This window comes from Rhinoderma darwinii, chromosome 5, assembly GCF_050947455.1.
Source record: "Rhinoderma darwinii isolate aRhiDar2 chromosome 5, aRhiDar2.hap1, whole genome shotgun sequence".
Taxonomy (NCBI): domain Eukaryota; kingdom Metazoa; phylum Chordata; class Amphibia; order Anura; family Rhinodermatidae; genus Rhinoderma; species Rhinoderma darwinii.
Genome location: NC_134691.1, coordinates 205,114,644 through 205,138,337, shown reverse-complemented (window position 1 = coordinate 205,138,337; position 23,694 = coordinate 205,114,644). Strand labels below are relative to the sequence as shown.

The 23,694-nt window shown below is 40.2% G+C and overlaps 1 protein-coding gene across 1 annotated transcript in view; it reads right to left on the bottom strand.

The window, feature by feature from the left end:
- SACM1L (SAC1 like phosphatidylinositide phosphatase) overlaps positions 1 to 23,694 on the bottom strand; it is a 227,553-nt gene that overhangs the window by 66,554 nt on the left and 137,305 nt on the right. The window contains exon 10 of the mRNA XM_075826884.1: positions 3,832 to 3,918. Within this exon, the coding sequence (XP_075682999.1) occupies positions 3,832 to 3,918 (87 nt within the window). The remainder of the gene's footprint in view (positions 1 to 3,831; positions 3,919 to 23,694) is intronic.

The following is a 23,694-nucleotide window of genomic DNA, read 5'->3' as shown; positions in this document are numbered from 1 at the left end:
AGCTCCCAGGAGATGCATTAAACTGTTTAAAAAAACAGTTTGCTTCATGACCACTTCCAGTTTCCACGTCTCTTGTCCCCCCAGGTTTTGTCTACTGGGAACCCTGAATGATGTAATGCCGGGTTATTATGATGAAATCTTTTTTCGTTTTGTTGTTCTTCTGTGCCAGAAAAGTCATCATTACGTCATGGAAAGAGACAGAGGTTCTGAGTATTACACACTGGCTTCAACTTATTAATAAATATGTACCCTTGTATCAGAAATTGTATATTCATAGGAAATGCCCGTATATTTTTGAAAAAGGTTGGTCCAGATGGCTGAATACGCCCGACACCACAGTCTCAATCTGCTCTCGGTAGGGGTATGTGTTCGGGGCTAGGGAGGGTCAGGAAGCACGTTTGATTTGCTGTAGTGTGAATGTGCGGTGTTTGGGTGTATGGGAGTGTGACTTCTGTGGTTGGAGTGGATGGTGCGGTACGGGAGCTATGGTAGTCTGTTATTTCACCTGTCACATAAGATTTTATCCTTTGCTCAGACCGAAAACTCCCCTACATTACTGCTTGTATCGCTTGAAGACTAGGGAAGGCATTTAACCTACCAGTATACCTGCATGCATTCCAAATGTACTGTTCAATTGTTGTATTGTTGGAAAAGCATCTATAAAAACCCTTTTAAAAAAACAAAGAACGGTTTGAACTTTATTTCTGGAGGGGACACAGAAGGAGGCAGAGGTTAAGTTGGGGTCCAGGGGCAGAGACGCCACCTATAGCTCCTGAAGTTACGGAAACAGCGTAGCTCACTGACCTTGCGGCTCCAGTTCTGGACCCAGGAAAACAGAGTATAATAATGGCTTTCTTACGGGTTACAAAATTTTTTTGGTTTTTTTTTTTCGTTTGTTGGACTACTTTGCATTCAATGACGGCGTTTTTTTTAGATTCTCAATAAAATGGTTAACAAGGGTTGTGTGTTTTTTATTTAGATAAAATATATATTTTTTAATGTCTTTTTTAACTATATTACTACTGTCTTAGTAATGGCCACTGTCTGATTGACAGCGAGTATTACTATGAGGGGCTTAGTATTAGCCAGTGAAAAGGCCAACACTAACCCCCCCCCCCCATTATTACCCCAGTACCCACCGCCGTATATTACAGCTGACACCTTCCTGTAACGGCCAGGATGGGTGCTAGTCTCCGGTCCGGCCGATTAAACCATCAGATGCTGCGCTGAATGGAGAGCGCAGCTTCTGAGGGGTTTTTACTCGACCGGTGCCCATGGTTGGTATGGCAACCAGAGGCCTAATAACTGCCTCCGTGTTTGCCTTGTACGGAAGCCTATGAGGACCTGCCTCTGGCGTGTCCACATAGGCTTGCTGTCAGTGAATAACTGTCAGCTCTAATACACTGCACTACATATGAGATCAGCAGTGTAGGCCTTTAAGTGCCCTAGTGGGACAAAAAAAACAAATAAAAAAGTTAAATAAAGTTCATAAAAATGTTGTTAAAAGCAATAACAAATAAAACTTTCAAGTAAAAAATTAAAAAGACAAATTGCCTTTTTTTTCAGTAAGTCTTTTATTAGTGTAAAAAAGAAGAAAAAACTATTCATAATTGGTATCGCCGCGTTCGTAAAGACCCAAACTATAACGTAATTTATCCCGCACGGTGAACACTAAGAAAATATATGTATATATCTATCTATCTATCTCTATATATATATGGAAAACAACTCCAGAATCTCTGTTTTTAGGTCACATCTCCTCCCAAAAATGAAATAAAAAAAGTGATCACAAAAAGTCACATTTAGCCCACAATAATACCAATAAAAACAACAACTCATCCGGCAAAAAAAACCCCGACCGCTTCGTCCACACAAAAATGTAAAAAAGTTATGTGTCTTCGAACATGGCATAACACGAAAAACTAATTATTTTTATTTATTTTTTTAAAAAGTGATTTTATTGTGCAAGAGCTGCAATACATTAAAAAAAACAATATATATGGTATCGCCGTAATCGTATGGATCCGACAAAATAAAAGTTAATATGTAAATTTATGGCGCACAGTGAAAGCCGCAGCTAATTGGACAGTGTCACAGCGATGTTACATGCCCCCTTGCCTAAACACGCCCCATTGACAGTTCAGGGGGTTATTTTGCTGAATGTGTATAGGCAGGTGAAAGGTTCTCTTTAATGTTGATGATTATGGCCAACAGTAAATGAAAACCCAAAATTTAGTCTCTCAGAAAATTTGAATATTGGTTAAAAGTTCAATGGTCATTGCTAATGGTTTCCGTTCGTCACCATACCGGCAGGTTTCTGGTTTTCCGACGGAATCAATAACGCAGTCGACTCCGCTATTGATTCCGTTGTTAAAACGGAAGCCTGCCGGAATGGTGACGAACGGAAACCATTAGCAATGTTTCCGTCACCATTGATATCAATGGTGACTGAAACGGAAGTTGTGGTTTCACTTTCACTTTCCGTTGTGGGGTTCACCCAACGGAAACCTCCGACGGAACCCCAGAACGGAAAGCGAACGGTGATGTGAACAGGCCCTTAGGCATAGAGTTACTACATTTTATTAAGCCATTTCGACATACGTAAGAGCATTTTCAAAACAGTGGTAGAAAAAGTCATATGACAAGTGAACATACTTGAGTCGCCTGAAAGGTTTTTAGCAATCTCTAAAGTGTTTACATTTTTCAAAACGTCAGATTCTAACGTCATGCCATGATACAGTGGCACTTAAAATCAGGCATCTATAAGATGCTCATCAAGGATGAAGGTGCTGAGCAATACTGATTGAAGAAGATCCACCTACTTTGGTCTCATGCAGACGGGCGTGCCCGTAATCAAAGGCCAAAATCACGGGCTCGGCCAGCCGCAGACAGCTGCCTACATTTTCAGTATGGGAGCACGGACCGTAAAAAAGCTAAATATAGGACATGTCCCATCTTATGTGGTACATTTCTACGGCCCAGACATCTTCCTGTAAGTAAACGGGAAGGTGTCCATGAACATAAGAAGTGAATGCGTTCGTGATTTTTACGGTCATGTGCATGGGGCCTAACAGGGCAATCCTTCTGAAGCGCTGTCCACACATCCGTGCTTTAAGGGTATGTGCACACACACTAATTACGTCCGTAATTGACGGACGTATTTCGGCCGCAAGTCCCGGACCCCACACAGTGCAGGGAGCCGGGCTCCTAGCATCATAGTTATGTACGATGCTAGGAGTTCCTGCCTCTCCGTGGAACTGCTGTCCCATACTGAAAACATGATTACAGTACGGGACAGTTGTCCTGCAGCGAGGCAGGGACTCCTAGCATCGTACATAAGTATGATGCTAGGAGCCCAGCTCCCTGCACTGTGTTCAGTCCGGGATTTGCGGCCGAAATACGTCCGTCAATTACGGACGTAATTAGTGTGTGTGCACATACCCTAACACTGATAACATTGTATGGCTAGGGTTTCAGTGCTGTGCTGCACCTGTTTGCGAGACAACCTGAATTAGGTGCGATGTGACAGCTGTTAAACCTTTTTGTCTATTTCTATTTGTAATTGTAATCCCCTGCCCAATTTTCCCCTGCTGCTGAATCATAATACTTGGAGCCAATGGGTAGTAGTTTAAAGCTTTTACGCAGTTTCATTCCAACACATTTAAGCAATACCAACCGCATAACATCCTCAGGTATAAAATATCCCTTCCACATACCAACAACCCTATACAATACAATCATTTTGCCCTTATTTAAAGTGACAAGGTCTCATGATAGTAGTGCTACTGATAGTATACTAATAACTAATGCAGGATGATGATGATTACTTACATGGTTTACAGCATTGTTGATTTGAGGCTTTGGTTTGTATTTCAAGTTTGGTCTTTGTGACCAGAAAAATGGAATTGATCCACGTGTCTACAAAAAGAAAAATAAATATATGCCATTAGTTTTGTGATCTAGGTGTAGCAAAGCACTATTAATTCCCCACCTGGTTTTTGGAAGCAATAACGACATGTGTTTTTTTTCTTGCCGTCACCAGAGCTTATTTGTATATGGAAATTGGTAATGTTATGGAATAAATATATGTATAATGTATCTGGGGCCCCAAGGAGTGAAATGTTATAGAGGAGAACATGTGTTACAATAGAATGGGTATTTTAGAAAGGTTAAGAGAGGAAATAGTTTGCAGCTGCTCTGCTGTCTCTTTTGAAATTGCGAACAGATGGCGGTCAATCACTTGACCAACCCCCCTAAGCATAAAAGGGAATACCTTGTGTTCCACCAATGGGTTTTATTGAATATACAGATGACTCATATGTTATGGAGTGTTTTTGTGTGATGCTATAAAAGCGACCACTACGGTTAAATAAAGTCAGAAGTATTTTGCCTTGAGAAACGTCTCAGTGTATCTGTTACTTCTCCGAGCAGCTCGCCCCCCCCCCCACCTGATTTGAACCTGCATGGAGATCAAGGCGTAACGTGACTCAAATTGCGATCACAGAAATTGGCGCCCGAACCAGGGACTTGACCAGAAGGACGGCACCCCACCTTAGGGGATCTCCCGGGACTTGAATGGCGACCACCCGGACGAAGGAACGTGCAGACCACTGCTGCAGCAAGGTAAGAAGACTTAATTCTTACAAACTCTGCTCTGCACCTTCCTGTCTGGTAGGTCACCTTCCCGGTAGTACTCCTGAGGAATAGAGGGGCCACATGAGGGTATTTTTAGTGTAAAAATCTGGTCAAGTCTATATGTAATCCTACCCTCAGGATAAAGTGCCTGATCTCCATGACAGTATTTGTATGAATGTTGTAGAAACCCAGTTTTGTGTCACAAATGCATTTTAGAATAAGGAAATTGTTTTTGGAAAAAAACTTCCGATAATCTGGCAAAATACCGAAAATGTGTGTACAGCATTGAGGTACTTGCGGGGATTATCATGCACTGATTTTCAGCTCAAAATTCCAGAATTTTCTGCAATCCGATAATCCGGCATGTCAAAAGAACAGCTTGATTTTACGTTTGCCTTGTTATTTGGATTAGGAATATTTGTCATGGTGCGGAGGGCACGTACTCGAGTGGTGTCTCAGACGAAGAAAGTAAGATAGTTATAAAAGGACTGTGAAAGGGAAAGATCCTCTGGCCAGAGTAGAGTAAGTACGGAAACTAGAACTGTCTAAAATAGATGAGAAAGAAATTCATCTGTCAGTAGCTAAAATCTGTAACAAAATAAGAAGTATCAAGTGGATAAGTAACTGTCGAAAATAGGCAAGAAAGAAATTTGCCTATCAGGAAACTTACCCCTTGAATTACTTAGGGTGTGCCAAAAAAGGCCACCACTTACAGTCACAAGATGAGGAACTTGGTGTTCCTATTAAGAAGTTTCGAGGGGATAAGTAACTGTCTAAAATAGGTGAGAAGAAATTCACCTATCAGGAAAATTACCCCCTACGTAACTTAGGGTCTGCCCATAGGCGACCACTTATAACTAGTGACGAGATGAGCACCCACAAGGACTGACAGCCAAACAGGCAGTAGCAGAAAGAGAAGGTAAAAAGGCAACGCAAGGAACGAATCAGTTAATGAAGGCATGTGGAATGGGAAAAGCGGGAAGATTAGATCGGGAAAAATATAGATGACATAATGAGCAGATCCTTTGTGGGATTATTGTTTAGTTGGTTGTAATTTGGCTCAGTTGGATAGTGTATACAGAGTGTATGTAGGAGATACGTAGTGTGGGACTTTCCCTAACAGCCAATAGAGGTATGGCATATGGGTGAGCAAGCACCTGTTAAAATGGTGTAAATTTACTAGGGGATTGTAAATCCAGAACCACACAGAGTCAAATGACAAAGCAGATTGGAGTAGATGGATTGTAGCATCTTTTAGAAAGCAACAAAGAGCCTACAAATGTATGTAATGTTAATACACTGAATTAAAAGTGCAGGAGGTTGTCAGAGGAAATTCATATTTTATAAAGTAAAGTTTAAAGCAAAGGAAGCTATAGAAGTAGTAGTTGTTTTAAAGTTGCAAGTGACCTTATAGTAAATTCCCATATGGTATAATTTAGAATCAACTAGTGTGACAAGAGAAGGGGGAGGTGAAGAACAGCTGCTAGTGAGATAAGAAATGTAATCTTGTTCTTGAAAAGAATGGACACAACATTAAATGCTGAAATAGATATTTTGTATGACTTTGTGTCATATTGTATGTATTAGAAAACAGGACCAGCCGACGCCCGGTAATGGCGTCCGTACCTCATGTTGAGTGTGTCCTCATTGTTGGTGGGAAACCCCCTGCGCACTGTTTCCAAGGGGAGAGGCTGCCCCCCCTGCCCCTGATGTGGCCACGCCCGGCCCATCCAAATCAGTATGAAATAATCACCTTGTTAATTTTGTCATTTGTAGTGTCTTTTCTATTTACAGAAGTTCCAGTTTTAGTTCACTGATGAAACAACACGTCATCATAATATAGAGATGGTGGCCGTCAGATTGTACGGTTAAACATTAACGTAGATAATTCCTATACAATGGTGTGATGAATGATTGCAGATACGTATGTTGTTTTGCCGGCATTGAAAGTGTTAAGTTGTGAGAAGCTGCGAGTTTGTGACCCCCCTCCCTCCCCTCTAAAGTGTGCTGTGTTTGGGAGGAGGAGGAGGGGGGCTGACTGGGTGCAGTCTGCAGGGCTGATGAGACAAAGGGATCTCAATATGCACTGCTGATATATATATATATCAGTAATGTGTACAAACTGAAATAAATTTCTTCTCTTTTGCGCAAGCGCTGTTGGTTATAAAAGTTACGATATTTATGTGTTATGATGTGATCAGATTTCATGTGTTTTGATAATTCAGACGTATTAAACTACAGATACTGTGAGACACGGGGGGGTTTTGAAAATGTATGTGACCCCACCGTTATACTGTTTATTGGTTTGCAGTAATTAATGTTATCAGAGATAATATTTTCTGTTTTATTGAATAACTAACTACAATTGTTTTGTTTTTGATTTCACACATGAGTTATGTCATTGTAAAGATCAAATGTTTGTCAGGAAAAAGTCATTTTTGTTTCAGGCTGTTGTACATTACAGGGGGTTAAATTAGTGTTATGTCGAGATGTAGTTTTGAACTCTGCTACATCACTCTCGCAGAGTCCACAAAGGGGGGAAGGGTGAAGGAACTGATCAGGTACAATTTTGGTTTATGTGTAAGAGACCATCCCCCTCCAGCAAAGTTACACAGGAGGCGATGTGACGTCACTCACACGAGTTTTTATGGATTTAGATGAGGGAGAAGGCAAAACAAAACTTGTCTGGACATTGTTAATTTGATGTAAAGTTTTTGGGAATGTTTTATTTTTATTTGTTTTTGTATTAATCAAGTATTTGCAGAACCTGATAAAAGTGAGATTCTCAAAGTATTCTGGATTATCAGCTGAATGAGGAGGAGTTGTGTTTGGTAGCGGCTTGTGACACCAATCCATGGAGTACCTCTACGCAAGCATATACTTTGTACTGGACTGAACAAAATGGACATGCCACTGCAGTTCTCACACAAAGTCATGGACCACAGCAGCGTCCGGTAGCATGTTATTCAGCTAGACTAGACCCTGTGGCCCGAGGTTCCCCATCATGTGTGAAAGTTATTATTGCTGTAAATTCAATGTTAAACAAGGCCTCAGATTTGGTCCTGGCATTTCCACCACATGATATTACTGCTATTCTAACTCAAGTACAACCTAAGCATTTGTCCACTGCAAGATATTTGAGATTAATTTGTGCTCTTCTTCTTCCTGAGCAGGTTACTTTACACCGCTGTACTACATTGAACGCAGCTACCTTACTGCCTTTGGAGCAAGGGGGAGAAGACGTAGGTAAAGTATGGTCACAATTTTTGCCTGAAACTGATGAACATGATTGTATGGCCCTTATGGCCCAGGAAACAGTGGGGTTCGCACATGTAAGAGATACCCCACTCCAAAACCCAGACCTAATACTCTTTGTGGATGGTTCAAGGTATTGTGTAGAAGGATCTTTTCTTACAGGATATGCAGTAACCACCGAAGATGTAGTCCTAGAAGCAGCCTCCTTACCAGCGTCCCGCTCAGCACAAGAAGCGGAGCTTAAGGCCCTGGCAGCAGCATGCCAACATGCAGAAGGAAAGACAGCAAATATATACACTGACTCTCGATATGCTTTTGGGATTGCACACGATTATGGCCCCATATGGAGGGCAAGACAATTTTTGACCTCTGCAGGTACACCTGAAAAGAATGCAGACTTTGTAAAATACTTGATGGAGACCCTGATGTTACCCACAGAAGTAGCAGTAGTAAAAATTAAAAGCTCACACTAAGGTGAGTTCACCAGAGACAAAAGGGGAAATGCCCTGGCGGACGAAGCAGCAAAGCAAGCAGCACAGAAGCTACCCGTGTTAGCAGCCGTATGTCAGATAAAAGATCCAGAGGAAACAAGACCAGCTGTAAGCCCGGAACTACTGCAAAAACTTCAAGGACAAGCAACAGAAGAAGAAAAAGACAAGTGGACGGCCCAAGGAGCAACGCTACGAAAAGATGGCCTCTGGCAGTGCCAGAATAAACTGTGCCTGCCTAAGACAATGTTCCCAATGATGGCCCAGATAACACATGGAGAGACACACCAGTCAAAAACGGCAATGATGGACTTGGTAAACAAGGTGTGGTATGCCCCAGGGTTTAGTGTGATGGCCAGCAGTTTTACACAAGGATGCATGATCTGTGCAACACATAATATTGGAAGAACTGTAAAAGTACCACAGAAGCACACACCCAGACCTATATATCCGTTCCAGAGACTACAGATAGACTATATTCAATTACCAAAAGTCGGTACCTATGAGTATGTGCTTGTTTGTATTGATCTTTTTTCAGGATGGCCAGAAGCATTTCCAGTAACCAAAGCTACAGCCGTAGCCCCAGCAAAGAAACTGATCAACGAGGTGGTGTGCAGATATGGAGTTCCAGAGGTGATCAAGAGCGACAGAGGAACTCATTTTACGGGTGAAATCATGAACTATGTGTTGTCAGCTCTAGGCATAAGTCAAGCCCTACATACACCATACCATCCACAAAGTAGTGGGAAGGTTGAGAGACTAAATGGGACTCTCAAATTGAAAATCCAAAAAGTAATGGTAGAAACCGGGAAACCATGGACCGAGTGTCTACCATTAGCCTTGTTCTCAGTAAGATACACGCCCACAAAAAGAACAGGTCTCAGCCCATATGAGATCTTATTTGGGTCGGCTCCCAGATTAGGATGTTATTTTCCACAGGTGCTCCAAATGCAGTATGGTAGACTAACAGATTATGTATAAACGCTGAACAAACAATTGACCAAGGTGCATGCACAAGTCTTTGCTTCCATTCCAGGTCCTGATTCAGTTGACGTATAAGCTAGAACCAGGAGATTGGGTCGTTGTCAAAAGACACGTGAGGAAGAGCCTTGAGCCACGGTTTGATGGTCCTTTTCAAGTCCTACTCGTTACAAGCACCTCAATGAAGCTCGAAGGAAAGGCAAGCTGGATTCACGCCAGTCATTGTAAAAAGGTTCTTCAGCCAGAAGAATGAAGATCTTTGCGGTTGTTGCGGCGGTTGTTGCGTGTGCTCTTATACAAAAAGGCAGAACTGCTACTCCTGTACACGTAATCAGTACAGAATCACTGGAACAGTTCAGGACAGGGTGGGCGAATGCCACAGTGGATAGAAAGCAGGGTAACTACACCTGTAAGGCCAATGACCCGTGTTATACTACAAATGTGACTACAACCGAAGGGACTTGGAAAAAAGGACCACATGGAGGGACTGTGTACCTTCACATAGACAAAACAGCCAACATTAGCATACAAGAAGAGACGCCGGGGCTGTTGTTTTGTTGTTATGAACCAGATTTACAGTATCTATAGAAATATACAACCAGTAAAAATAGAAATGAAATGATAAATAAGATTTATGAAAGATGCAACAAGGAGAGGCTCAACTCTACGATTGTAATAAAAGAAACTGATGGGATGATATTATGTATGAATAATAGCCAAATAAGAAATAGAAGATATTTTGTATTCTTGATAACAATTTTAAGAGATAGTTTTAAGCCACATATAACAGAACAAAGTCTGGAAAGAATCCCACACACTTGTAAGAGCGCTGTAACCCAACAGCAGAAAAAGAATGTACACTTCAATATTTCCTTCCCTGAATCCCCCAGCTGTCATAGACAAAAAAGAGAATGGTATGACCCGCTATTAGGAGGGGCAGGAACGGGATTAGGAGTATTGAATGGTATACAGTTAGAAACAGTTATGAACAAATTAAACTCAGTGGGAGACGACACATCTACTGCATTAAGGATAGGTGCCTCATGGTTACCTACTACCTTTGCCATACAACAGAAAGGGTTAGCTATAGATGAACTGTTTCTAAATGTTTTTAATGAAAGTATGCTAACCGAATATAGAACATTACAGAATGTATCAACTTTTGTAAATTGGACAGTATGTACGCTTAAAACGATGTGGCAACAAGAACAGATGAATAATTTTAAGAATAAATTGTTTAGTAGTCATGTTAGGCAATGGACAGACATTCTGCCCATAGGAGAGAGAAATGATACGTGGTTATTGTTCCAGCCTGAGTATACTGAGTGTGCCCCTAAATGGTGTGCAGGAAGACTAATAGCATTCAATGTGAAAAATCCTACTCTATTATGCAAATTTATTGTTATGCCAATGGTAATGATTGATCCGGTGACATTATTAGGACAATATTGGATGCCAGAAATGAAGAGAACACACATAGATTCTCAAAATAAGACAAGGAATATAGATTTGTGCCAATTAACAGAGCAAGGATATGTATGTAATCAGCAGTCAGGGATATATGAACCCTGTCTAATGCAGCACCAGGATAATGTATGCGCACTCACTATAATCCCACAAGCTAACCTACAGGTTTATATTGAAGTAGGTCCACAGCATGTATGTTTAATAACTAACAACAAGCAGACCCTTAGCCAGTTTAATCTCATAGGACCATTTTCAGGATGTCTATACAATGTGACGCATTTGACTTGGGGGAACCAAACTATAGTGTTCCTGCCTACTTTAGAAGAAATAATGTCCACTGTATGGGTACCTGAACCTTTGCCCTATGGAAATTTTAGTTTGCCACTGGAAGAGTTAAAACAAGTGTTACAAAAGTCTAAAGACGTAAAGAAATTGATAGCAGCCCATAATGTAACTCTAAGTAAAGTGAAAGTATTGGCTACAATAGCAGCTAGGGAAGTAATAAATTTATCGTCAGCAATAAAAGATGCCAGTGCCCATCACTAGTATGACGTTTTTACAGGATTTTCCCCCACTGCCACTAAGATACTGCATGTGTTATTCCAACCCTTGATATGTTTCATAATATTGTTTATATTGCTTACATGTTTCAATTGTTATACATTTTGCAAAATAAGGGAAGCATTCAAACAGAGGCCTATACATTATGATGAAAGAGTGTTGTGAGATTACCCCACCTACATACCTGTGTGAATCAAGTGAAGAAATGGATCGAAGCCTTGCTATCAGGAGATAGAAGTAGCATTGGAATTTAGGTGTTGGTAAAATCACAAAAGGAGGGATTGTTATGGAATAAATATATGTATAATGTATCTGGGGCCCCAAGGAGTGAAATGTTATAGAGGAGAACATGTGTTACAATAGAATGGGTATTTTAGAAAGGTTAAGAGAGGAAATAGTTTGCAGCTGCTCTGCTGTCTCTTTTGAAATTGCGAACAGATGGCGGTCAATCACTTGACCAACCCCCCTAAGCATAAAAGGGAATACCTTGTGTTCCACCAATGGGTTTTATTGAATATACAGATGACTCATATGTTATGGAGTGTTTTTGTGTGATGCTATAAAAGCGACCACTACGGTTAAATAAAGTCAGAAGTATTTTGCCTTGAGAAACGTCTCAGTGTATCTGTTACTTCTCCGAGCAGCTCGCCCCCCCCCCACCTGATTTGAACCTGCATGGAGATCAAGGCGTAACGTGACTCAAATTGCGATCACAGTAAGGACCACAAAATTGTTATTTAGGCCCCTAGTTACGTAGGTTATAAAAAAAAAAAAAAACAGACACCAGTCCATCAAGTTCAATCTTTCTCAATTACGTCTTTCATTGCTAGATTAATTATAACCCTCAATACCATTCTTTAGTAAATGAGCATCTAACTTTTTTAAATGCGGACATTGTATCCCTCAATACTACCCCTTGGGGTAGAGCATATATTGATGTCTGAAACGTCCGTCTTCCACACCCAATGGGTGTCCTTGACCTTTGTAGAGTCCTTGAATGGAACAGATCATGTTCTAGTTCTCTGTATTGACCACACATATACTTTGTAAACAGAATACCCACATCATTCTCTTTTTTCGTTATCCTGATTAATAAAAACATAGTACTAAGGGAGGGTGTACTTTTCCCCATGACTGAACATTCTGCTGGCTGACTCTGGACAGCAGTATTTCTTTGCTACCAGAAATATTCTAAAGGCCACTTTTAAATGGCAGTATTTTGCAACAGTATTTATAAGCCAAAACCAGGAGTTAGTCCTAAACAAGGAAGAGGTACAAATGTTTCCATTATAGTTTTTTTCCTCTGTTTATCCACTTCTTGTTTGGGCTTACAAATACTAATGCAAAATACTGACCTAAATACTGTCATTTTAAAGTGGCCAAAAGCTTAGTTTTAACTGTGTAGCGGTCACCGAATACACTGCTCCCTGATGACATGAACCCAGCAAAAAAAAAAAAAAAAAAAAGAATAAAAAGTAAAACAAAAAGGGGCACATTTATAGACTGGTGTTTCATACGCCTGTCTGAAAAATGTGTTGTAGTGATTTGTGCCATATTTATTGAAGGGCCCACACCTCTTAATAAATTTGGCACATATTGGACTGTCCTGAAGTTAGAAAATGTAAATTTGTGCCAATTTCTAGCTTTAGTATTAAAAAAAAAATCTGTCAAATAGGGGGCGACCACGCCCACCCCAATAAAAACCTGGCCACTTTTTTCTGATCTTTAATAAAATACCAAGCTGTAACGAATGTAGCAATGATGCCGAACTGAAATGTTTTTACCGAAAAGTGCAAAATTCTACTACTATCTTATAGTGAAAGCCCTTTATTTCCCTCTCTCTGCAATTCCACTCTGTCCTACAGGGGACACACACAGATAAAATCGTTGTCAAATAATTTAAAATCTTTTTTTTAAATAGAACCGTCTAATACTATTATGTAGATAAATGCCTGGTCCTAGTTTTTCGGTTATAGATTAAGCCATAACTTTCTCTTTTGGTAGAGAACGGCGTCCTATAAAACATACACATGCTTTTAATAAGGCTACTTTTGTATAAACTATATTCCCAGCCAGAACGGATAAGATGAGCGGAAAGTGTAGTTTGCTCTGCCCACCTCACACATCTGTCATGCAGCCGGGCTGCTGTCAGAGATGTAGAGAGTGCTCCCATGCAGACTTGCACCTTAAGCTCTGTTCTAACTCCCTACGCTACTGGTCGCTACCGGCCTCCCCTGCCGGCGTCTGCCGACAACCCGCTAATCTCCGCTGCCCGGCATGGCCGTCACTGGTCTCTGCGGATACCCTGCTGCCTCCTGCTCCTTAACTTGCTGGCTCCTGATTACTGTGTTCTATTCCTGGCGACTCTTCTTGACAATTCCTGGCGCCAATTCCAGACTGCACTTATATTTTCTGGTGTCTGGGTTTGGAGTTACTAATTTACCTTCTTCTGTACTTCACGATAAAGGTTCTTTTTCCATTGCCCACTTGGACTAATATGCAGACAAAGCAAGTACTGTGTGGTGTGGTGAGTAGAAGGACTCCTGCTAAATAAACTATGCAACTTTTTTGCTGCTGTTAACAGCTGGTTCTGGTTTAATCAACTTCTTCTGGTTTAATCAACTTCATTTAGATCTGTATCGTGTGACTCTTGTGTGTTTAATTACTTCAATGGTTTTCTTTTATGACCTAGACGCGGGTCATTACGATTGTGGCGATACCAAATTTATATCGTTTATGTTTTACTATAATTACTACCAATCATTCGCCATATTTAGCCATAACTTTTTTTATTTTTCTGCTGAAATAGCTGTATCTGAGTTTTTTTTTGTGGGACTACTGGTAGTTTTTATTGGTACCATTTTGGAGTGCATATGACTTTTGGATCGACTTTTTTCACATTTGTTTTTAAAGCAGGATGAACAGAAAACTGCAATTCTAGCAGTATTTGATTTTTTTTACAGCATTCACTGTGCTGGTTAAATAATGTCATGGTTTTATAATTAGGGTGATTCCGTAAGCGACGATACCTGGAAAAATATCAAGGAAGCAGAGAGGAAGGAAAAAAAATATATATATATAAAAGGGGAGAAGAGGAAAAAAAAAAAAAAAAGGGAACAAACTATATATCTCATTATGAGCCATTCTAAAGCGGAAACTAACACAGATGCCTACCAATGGCAAAAAGTCCATCCAAAATTGAAAAACCTAGAGGGAAATAGGGGTGAGAAGGTGTTACAATCCCCTGACAATGCTCGAAAATCTAAAGTGTTACTATTGCACCCATCTACCCAGGCAGCTGATGCACCCAAATTAAAAACGGATAGATTAATTCGCGCCATTGGCTTTGATAATCGCTCCAATGTAGAACAGTATGAGCTAGATGTAAGTAAATCCCATGATGGCAATGATACAGACGCTTCACAGTATTTGGATTCTTACCGCGATCTTCCTAGTCCCCCTGAACCACCTCCAAGGGAGAATCTTTATGCTATTCAAACGTGTAACTCTAAAATCTAACATCTTGCGGAGCAGACCTCCACATTAAAAACTATGTGCTCTTGATAAGAGGAGATTTATAGAATATTAGGGAAAGCTTTAAAGAAGTTGAGGTTAGAATCAATTCCTTAGAGCAGGTGGTTCCTCGAATTAATGCCCAACTGAAGGTACTAGCTGCTGAAAAGGCAAAACTGGTTCTAAAAACGACGGACTTAGAAAACTGCTCAAGAAGGTCCAACTTGCGCTTTTTGGGTTTTCCTGAAGGTTCTGAGAAAAATTATTGCTCTGGGTTAGTTAAAATTTGCATTTTTGAGAATTTTAATAAGCAAATTTTCTCTAGTCTATTCTATATTGAAAGACCGCATAGGGTTCCGCCCTTGGTGGGTAATAAACCTCGGCCAATCTTGGTAACGTTTTTTCCATCTACTGATCGAGATTCCATCCTTCAAACCTGCTGGAAAATTTGTCTTATGAGGGTAATAAGAATGATATTCCCAGATTTTGCTCCTGAAATTCAAAACAGACAAAAAACGAACAATCTTTTTTGATGTAAAGAAAAACGTAAGCAATAAAAATATCCAGTACTCCATGCTCTTTCCTGTAAACTTTGATTGGTTAGATTCACATTTATATTGATTAAGCTAGGGGTCAGAGAAGCTGGAGTGGGGGGGGGGGGAAAGAAAAATGTGACGAGTGAAAAAGGGAAGGGGAAAAAAGAAAGAAAGACATGTAAGGAAATTGAAAGGGAAGAGGAAATTAAGAGGAGAGGAGAGGAAATAAAAAATAAAAAATGTAAGGGTATGATCACACGGAGGAATTTTGTGGTGGAATCTTCCGCAAAATTCCACCTCCCTTTAATTTCAACGGGAGTCGGAAGCTCCTGCTCGATCTTCGGGAGGATTCTGCCCGAACCGCTCATTGATGTCAATGGGAGGGAGGAATCTTCTTGCCGTTAACAGGAATAGTTCCGCTGCAGATTTTACGATGGGACCAGCCACACAAAATCAACTGTGTGAAGTAGCCCTTAAGGTTAATAGAAAAGAAACAAAAAATTAAACTGGTGCAAACTTGGTAATTTAACTTTTATCCCTGCTGAGAATTTAATAAAAATATTTTTATGTGAGGTGGGATGGCAGTATGCAGTAGGTTGAAAGGTCAGTCAGCCAGGGTTTTTGTATATGTTTATGATTAAAATTCTGTCTTGGAATATCGGGGGTGTGAGATCGATTTAAAAGAGCTGCACTATTTAAAAAGATTGAAGAATTCCTTCCTGCAAAATGTTTTGAGTTTAGCGGAGATCAGCAGCCCCCACGTGAAATCACGAGGGCTCGCAATGGTACCCATGGCAACCGGATGCCAGACAATGGCTTCCGGGCTTCCGGTCAGAGTGACTGTCGCGTCACAATGACAGTTGGAATGCATTACACTACATAGGTAGTGTAATGTGTTCCAGCAGCGATAAGAGCTGCAATATTAAGTGTCCCCTAGTGGGACAAGTAAAAAAAAAAAGATAATAAAAATGTTTTATAAAAGGTTTAAAAATAAAAGTTATAAGTTACAGCAACAAAAAAAATTCTATTTTTCTCTATAATAAATCTTTTATTATAGGAAAAAAATGAACACGTTAAAAGTACACATATTTGGTATCACCGCGTTCGTAACCACCCGAACTATAAAACGATAATATTTTTCCTGCACTGTGAACGCCGCAAAAAAAAAAAAGTAAAAAACAATGCCAGAAACACTATTTTTTAGTCACCACCCCTCCCAAAATATACAATAAAAAGTGATCAAATAGTCACATGTACCCCAAAATAGTACCAATAAAAACCGGAACACGTCCCGCAAAAAACAAGCCCTTACACAGCTTTTTTGACTGAAAAATAAAATATGGTGACACAAAAAATAAAATAAATTTTATTAAAAAAAAAGTGATTTTATCGCAGAAACGCTGCAAAACAAAGAAAAATATATACATTTGGTATCGCCGTAATCGTATCAACCTACAGCATAAAGTAACATTTTCATTTATAGCGCACGGTGAACGCCATTAAAAAAAATAACAAAAACCATTCTCACCTTGCTTAACAAAAAATGGAATAAAAAGTGATTAAAAAAAAGACGCATGTACCCCAAAATGGTACCAATGAAAGCTACAGATTGTCCCGCAACAAATAAGCCCTCACACAGCTCCGGTGGTGAAAAAATAAAGAAGTTCTGGCTCTCAGAATATGGTGATGCAAAATATGCAGTGTGTCCAAAAGCGGATAAGATTGGGGACCATTTATTAGTGTGACGCTGGCCACATATCTGCGGATTATTATATATTTACCCCATTATTATACCCTCTTATTATGCCCTGATGTACTCTGCACAGGTTACATATGCCCCCACATTATAAACTGAAATACCAGTAAAACCCCAAACAGAACAACTACCAAGCTAAATCTGCGCTCCAAAACCCAAATGCCATCCCCTCCCTTCTGAGCCCTGCAGCGTGCCCAAACTGCGGTTTATGCCCACAGATCTGGAATTTTGCCATACCCAGGAGAACCCGATTAATATTTTATGAGGTATTTATCTTCAGTGACACAAACAGAGCACAGCATATTGTGCACTCAAATGGTAAATTGTAATTTTTACTCCACACCACCCATTGCGCATTAATCCCTTCGTCCACCACGACTTAATAGCATGTCGTGGTGTGCGGGGGGGGGGGGGCTATGTATGGAGCGGGCCCACGAACTGAGCCCGTGCCATAAGTTGTGGGTGTCAGCTGTGTATTAGAGCTGACACCCAGGACTAATGGACAGGAACAGCGATCTCGCTGTTACAGGAGCCTGTAAAACTGACAATATACTGCAATACATTAGTATTGCAGTGTATTGTACCAGTGATCTAATGATCGCTGGTTCAAGTTCCCTAGGGGGACTAATAAAATGTAGAAAAAAAAAAAAAAGTAAAGCAATGTAAAAAACAAACAAAAAAAACAACAAATTTGTATCGCTGCATCTGTAAAAGTCCGAACAATTACAATATACCATTATTTAACTCACACGGTGAATGCTGTAAATAAAGAATTTAAAACGCCAAAATTGCTGTTTTTTTGATCACCTCAGCTCTAAAAACATGTTAATAAAAAGTGCTCAAAAAGTTGTACGTAACAAAAAATGGTACCAATAAAAACTACAGTAGGTCCCGCAAGAAATGAGTCCGCACACCACATTGACGGAAAAATAAAACCGTTATGGCTCTTGGAATGTGGGGGGTGAAAAACTAAAATAAAAAGCAAAAAAATGGATCAGTCCAGAAAGGGTTAATTAATTTCTAATAAAAAAGCATTTATGACCACATGTGGGGTATTACCGTACTCCGAAGAAATTGCTTTACAAATGTTGGGGTGCTTTTTCCTGTTTTATCCTTTGTGAAAATCCAAATATTCAACATTTTAGTGGGAATAATGTTGATATTCATTTTCACGGCCTAATTGTAATAAATTCTGAAAAAGACCTGTGGGGTCGAAATGCTAACAATACTCCTAGATGCAGTTTCCCAAATGGAGTCACTTTTGGGGTATTTTCACTGTTTTGGTCTCTCAGGGGCTTTGCAAATGTGACATGACACCCAATTTATTTATTATTTATTTCAGTTACTTATATAGCGCCAACATATTACGCAGCGCTGTACAAAACTGTGGGGTAAAAATGCTAACTATACCCCTAGATAAATTCACAGAGGGGTGTAGTTTCCAAAATGGGGTCACTTATTTTATTTTTACTGTTTTGGCAGCATCCTCTAGTTGCTCCTTTGATTCTGAGGCCGATGCTTCAGTCCATAAGCACACTAGGGCCACATGTGGGAGATTTCTAAATAATGCACAATCTGGGCAATATATATTGAGTTGCATTTCTCAAGTAAAACCTTCTGTGTTACAGAAAAAACTGTATTACAAATGAATTTTGGCAAAAAGAAATGAAATTTGTAAATTTCACCTCTACTTTGCCTTAATTCCTGAGAAACGCCTATGGGGTTAAAACACTTTCTGAATGCTGTTTTGGATACTTTGAGGGTGCAGTTTTCAAAATGGGGCGAGTTATGGGTCTTTCTAATATATAAGGCCCTCAAAGCCGCTTCGGAACTGAACTGGTCCCTGAAAAAATGGGCTTTTGAAATTTTCTTGAAAATGAGAAATTGCTGCTAATGTTCTAAGCCTTGTAACATCCTAGGAAAATAAAAGAATGTTCAAAAAACAATGCAAATATAAAAGTAGACATATGGAATATATGAATTTGTAACTATTTTGTGTGGTATTACGGTCTGTCTTATTAAGCAGATACATTTAATTTTGGAAAAATTCAAATTTTCTCCAAATTTTTTTGTTTTTGTTTTTCACACAAATATTAAATTTATCGACCACATTTTTTTACTAACATTAAGTACAATATGTCACGAGAAAACAATCTCAGAATAACTTGGCTAGGTAAAAGCATTCCCAAGTTATTACTACATAAGGGAACAGGTCAGATTTGAGAAAATCGGCTTCGTCCTCAAGGACAAAACAGGCTCAGTCCTGAAGGCAGGGCCTAAAAAGCATGCTATCAGGGCAAAGAAGATGGCGCAGGCTCAGAAGCGGAGCCTGCGCCATTAGCTGTAGGTGTGAGCGGTTTGTCGTAACGGGCAGGACCAGAGCTAGCCTCTGATGGGGTCTATTAACCCCTTAGATGTATCGATCAAAAGTGATCGCTGCATCGAAATGGTTAGAACGCACCCGATGGTTGCTATGGCAACCAGAGGCCTACAATGGCCTCCTCGTCTGCCTAGTATGGAAGCCTATTAGGCCCTGCCTGGAGACGAAGCCGAATAGGCTTGCTGTCAGTGAACAGCTGGCAGCTCTAATACACTGCACTATTTAGGTAGTGCAGTGTATTAGAATAGGCTTCACGCCTTTAAGTCCCCTAGTGGGCTAAAGATAACGTTAAAACGTTAATAAAAGTGATGTAAATAAATAAAAACGTTTCAAGTAAAAAAAAAAACAACTGCCTTTTTCCCCCCATACTAAGTCTTATTTTTTTTTAAACATTATTAAAAAGTACACATATTTGGTATCACTTTGTCCATAACGACCCAAACTATAAAAAGATCATGTTATTTTACTCGCACGATGAACACCGGAAAAAAAATAAGATACAAACCAACTCCAGTACCGCTGTGTTTCGGTCACCAACCCTCCCAAAACAGAATAAAACGTGATCAAAAAGTTGCATGTACCCATGTACCATTAAAAACTTCAGCCCGTCCCGCAAAAAAACAAGACCTCCCAGTTTTTTTTACGGAAAAATAAAAAAGTTATGGATCCCAGAATATGGTGACAAAAAAGAAATTAAAAAAAAAACCAATAAACAATGTACCCCAAAATTGTACCAGTGAAAACTACAGATTGCCCTGCAAAAAAATAAGCCCGAACACAGCTGTGGCTCTCAGATTATCTATTTACCGCAGTATCATACCCTCTTATTATTCCCTGATGTACTCCGCACAGCTTACATATGCCCCCTCATTACAAACTGAAATACCAGCAAAACTCCAAACGGAACTACTACCAAGCAAAATCTGCGCTCCAAAAGCCAAATGGCGTTCCCTCCCTTCTGAACACTACAGCGTGCCCAAACAGCAGTTTACTTCCACATATATGACATCGCCATACCCGGGAGAACCCGCTTAACAGTTTATGAGGTATGTCTTCAGAGGCACGAACTGGGCACAACATCTTGTGCACTAACATGGCATACCAGTGGAAAATTGCCATTTTTACTTTGCACCATCCACCGAGCGTTCATTTCGAATAAAAAAAAAAAGTACACAAAAACCTTGTGGGATCAAAATGGTCACTACACCCCCTTAAAAATGCCTTGAGGGGTGCAGTTTCCAAAATGGGGTCACTCACTTCTCAGGGTTTTCCACTGTACTCTGGTACATAAGGGAGCTCTGCAAATGCGTCATGGTGCTCGAACACCAATCCAGAAAAATCTGCGCTCTAAAAGCCAAATGGCGCCCCTTCCAGTTTGAGCTCTGCCATGTACCCAAACAGCAGTTTAGGGCCACACATGGGGTATTGCCGTACTTGGGAGAGATTGAGTAACAAATTGTGTGCCGTTTTTTCTCCTACTACCCCTTGTGAAAATAAAAAATTGTGAGCTAAAACGACATTTTTGGGAAAAATATATATTTTTTTATTTTTACTGCCGAATTCTAATAAAATCTTTGAAACACGAGGAGCATGTGCGAAGCTGAACATGGCGGTTGCATAATTGCTTAGCTCCACACCTCTTCCGGGCATTAAAGCCTTTTATATAGCTTTCAGCATGGATTGAACAAAATAAAAATAGACCTGCTCAACAGCAGGTTAGGCGAGCCATAGATGGCAAGAGGGAACCCCAAAAGATGGAAACAGGCAGTAGCACAATGCTCGGTAGCCGACAGGCTGCTGACTTTGGCGCCAAATGAAGCGCCATTACCGCCTCCCTTAGCTGCTGTTCTGATGTATTCCCTACCACTGATGTCTCAGGACTTCCCAGCTGCCCTCATAGATCCCCCAGACTCAAGTCGGCCTACCAGCCGCTCATCGACCCCCTTGTCAACGTAGATTGAGGCATCCATGCCAGAGCCGTCCTGGATACAGGACCGGGATCTACCTCCACCTATACTCTCGCAGACAACTCTGACTGAGGAGCTAATTATCGCCTGCATCTCTAAAACCTTGAAAGGTGAGATGGACACGTTGTGCTCTAAAATTTCAGCGGTGCATCATGATCTCCAGAAAATAGGATCACATATAGAAGCTATAGGATCAAAACTGGAATAGACAGCTACCAGAGTTAATCAAAATTGGAAATGTGCAGAAGACCTCCAGGACCAGCTTGATATAGCTAAAGCTCGAATATAGGATCTGGAGAATCGCTCACGGAGGTACAATTTTTGTAAAAGGGGTTTACCCGAATCTTTTACGGATGCCCCTGACATAGCTCGCAAACTAATAAAAAATACTGATACCTGTAGTTCCGGATTCTCGCCTAGAAATTGATCGAGCTCATAGAATAATAAGGTTTAACAATCAGTGATCGATCAAAGAAAAAGAGATGGCAAACGCGAGAAAACAACCTAGGCTCATGCTGCTGAATCAGATTCAATTATTTGCAGATATCGCTCCATCTACTATCCAGAAAAGACTAACATTACACCCGCTCTTACAAATCTTACATTCACATGAAGTCCATTACAGGTTGGCCTTTCCTTTGTGCCTCTGGTTTATGTACGACAACAGACAACACAGCTTTTCAACTTTTCAAGATGGGGTAAATATCCTAGCTAAATTGAAACTTCTACCTAATCCAGAGCCTCATACCCCACCGCGTGTGGTGAAACCACCGATGCCCATCTGTCCTATGTGGAAACGTCAAAAGCTTTCTTCTGCTCCTTCTGAGGGTCATCCACACCAGCCACCATGACTCTGATGGACGTCATTTGATTATCCTTATCATCTACCCATGTATTCCATGCTGGGTAAGATGTATCGGTTCTACGGGACAATTTTGACTTTCCAGAATGTTGTAATTTTACTACGGATTTGGTTATGTCTGGAAGCTGAAACCCCACACAACTGCCTACTTTAACCGACAACTTACAGTTTTATATGGTTGTTACGTAATTCCTACTAGCCATGTTTAAATATATAATGTGAATAACGCAAATGAGGAAGTATTGGTTTATTGAATTGCCTAATCCGCTACGCCCTAGAGATTCCAGTTGTACTTAATCACCTTCTAGTTATTTGTTTTACAACTTTCTTGCCTGATATACTGCCTACCTACTACCTTCTCAGAGTAAAATATTATAATGTATACGGTCTATAATCCACGAGTTTTACAAACTATATTTAGTGCCCCAATTAATTGTATTGAGTACATGAATACTGTTTATGGAATTATTTTCTTTAACACTCTCTGGAAACTTATCTGAACTCTCCTGACCATGCGCATAATATTCACACACTATGGCTATCTAACGACATTCATCTATCATCCTCAATATTCAGGTTATCCCTCCCTTACAACCTTAACTACTGTACTATCTACCTATTCCCTTCCCAGGGTATGTATTCTGAAATATTGTGGTTTTTAATTGTTATTCTGACATGCTTTTCTCCCACTGCCTTTTGGGAAGGCTTAGGTTACCTGCGATGACCATTTCAGCCTTTTAATTGATGGAGAATGTTGAATTACATCTGAATGTTCCATAAGAGTCAACTGTGATATGGCCTCACATTTTCTTCAAGGTCCATTTAAATATAGAATATGATCTGCTTTTAGGCTTTGCCCGGTTGAGGGTCTGCACCTCCATTTTCAGTCAATTGAGACTGACTGATCTACTGACCATTTGTTTTATTTGTTACCTGTTATGTATGTATTGTTCTGTTTCTCCTACCCCCTATTTTTTCTCTCTCCCTTCCCTTTCCCCTGGCATATTGTTTGCATTCTCCTATAGGTTACCCTAATGGCTACTGATACTACCACCCACTCCATTGTCACTCATAATGTACAAGGATTGAATTCACCTAAGAAAAGCTTTGTGACGTTTCATTATTATAAATCAATTCACGCAGGTATTTTCTTTCCACAGGAGACTTATTTCTCTACCAGCATATTTCCACAAGTATAATGGTGGTTTCTCTTGGCTCAAATACCCATAGTATCTCTCTCAGACCGGAGCAGGCAAAACTAAATTGGGTATGATCCAACAGATACCCTAAATG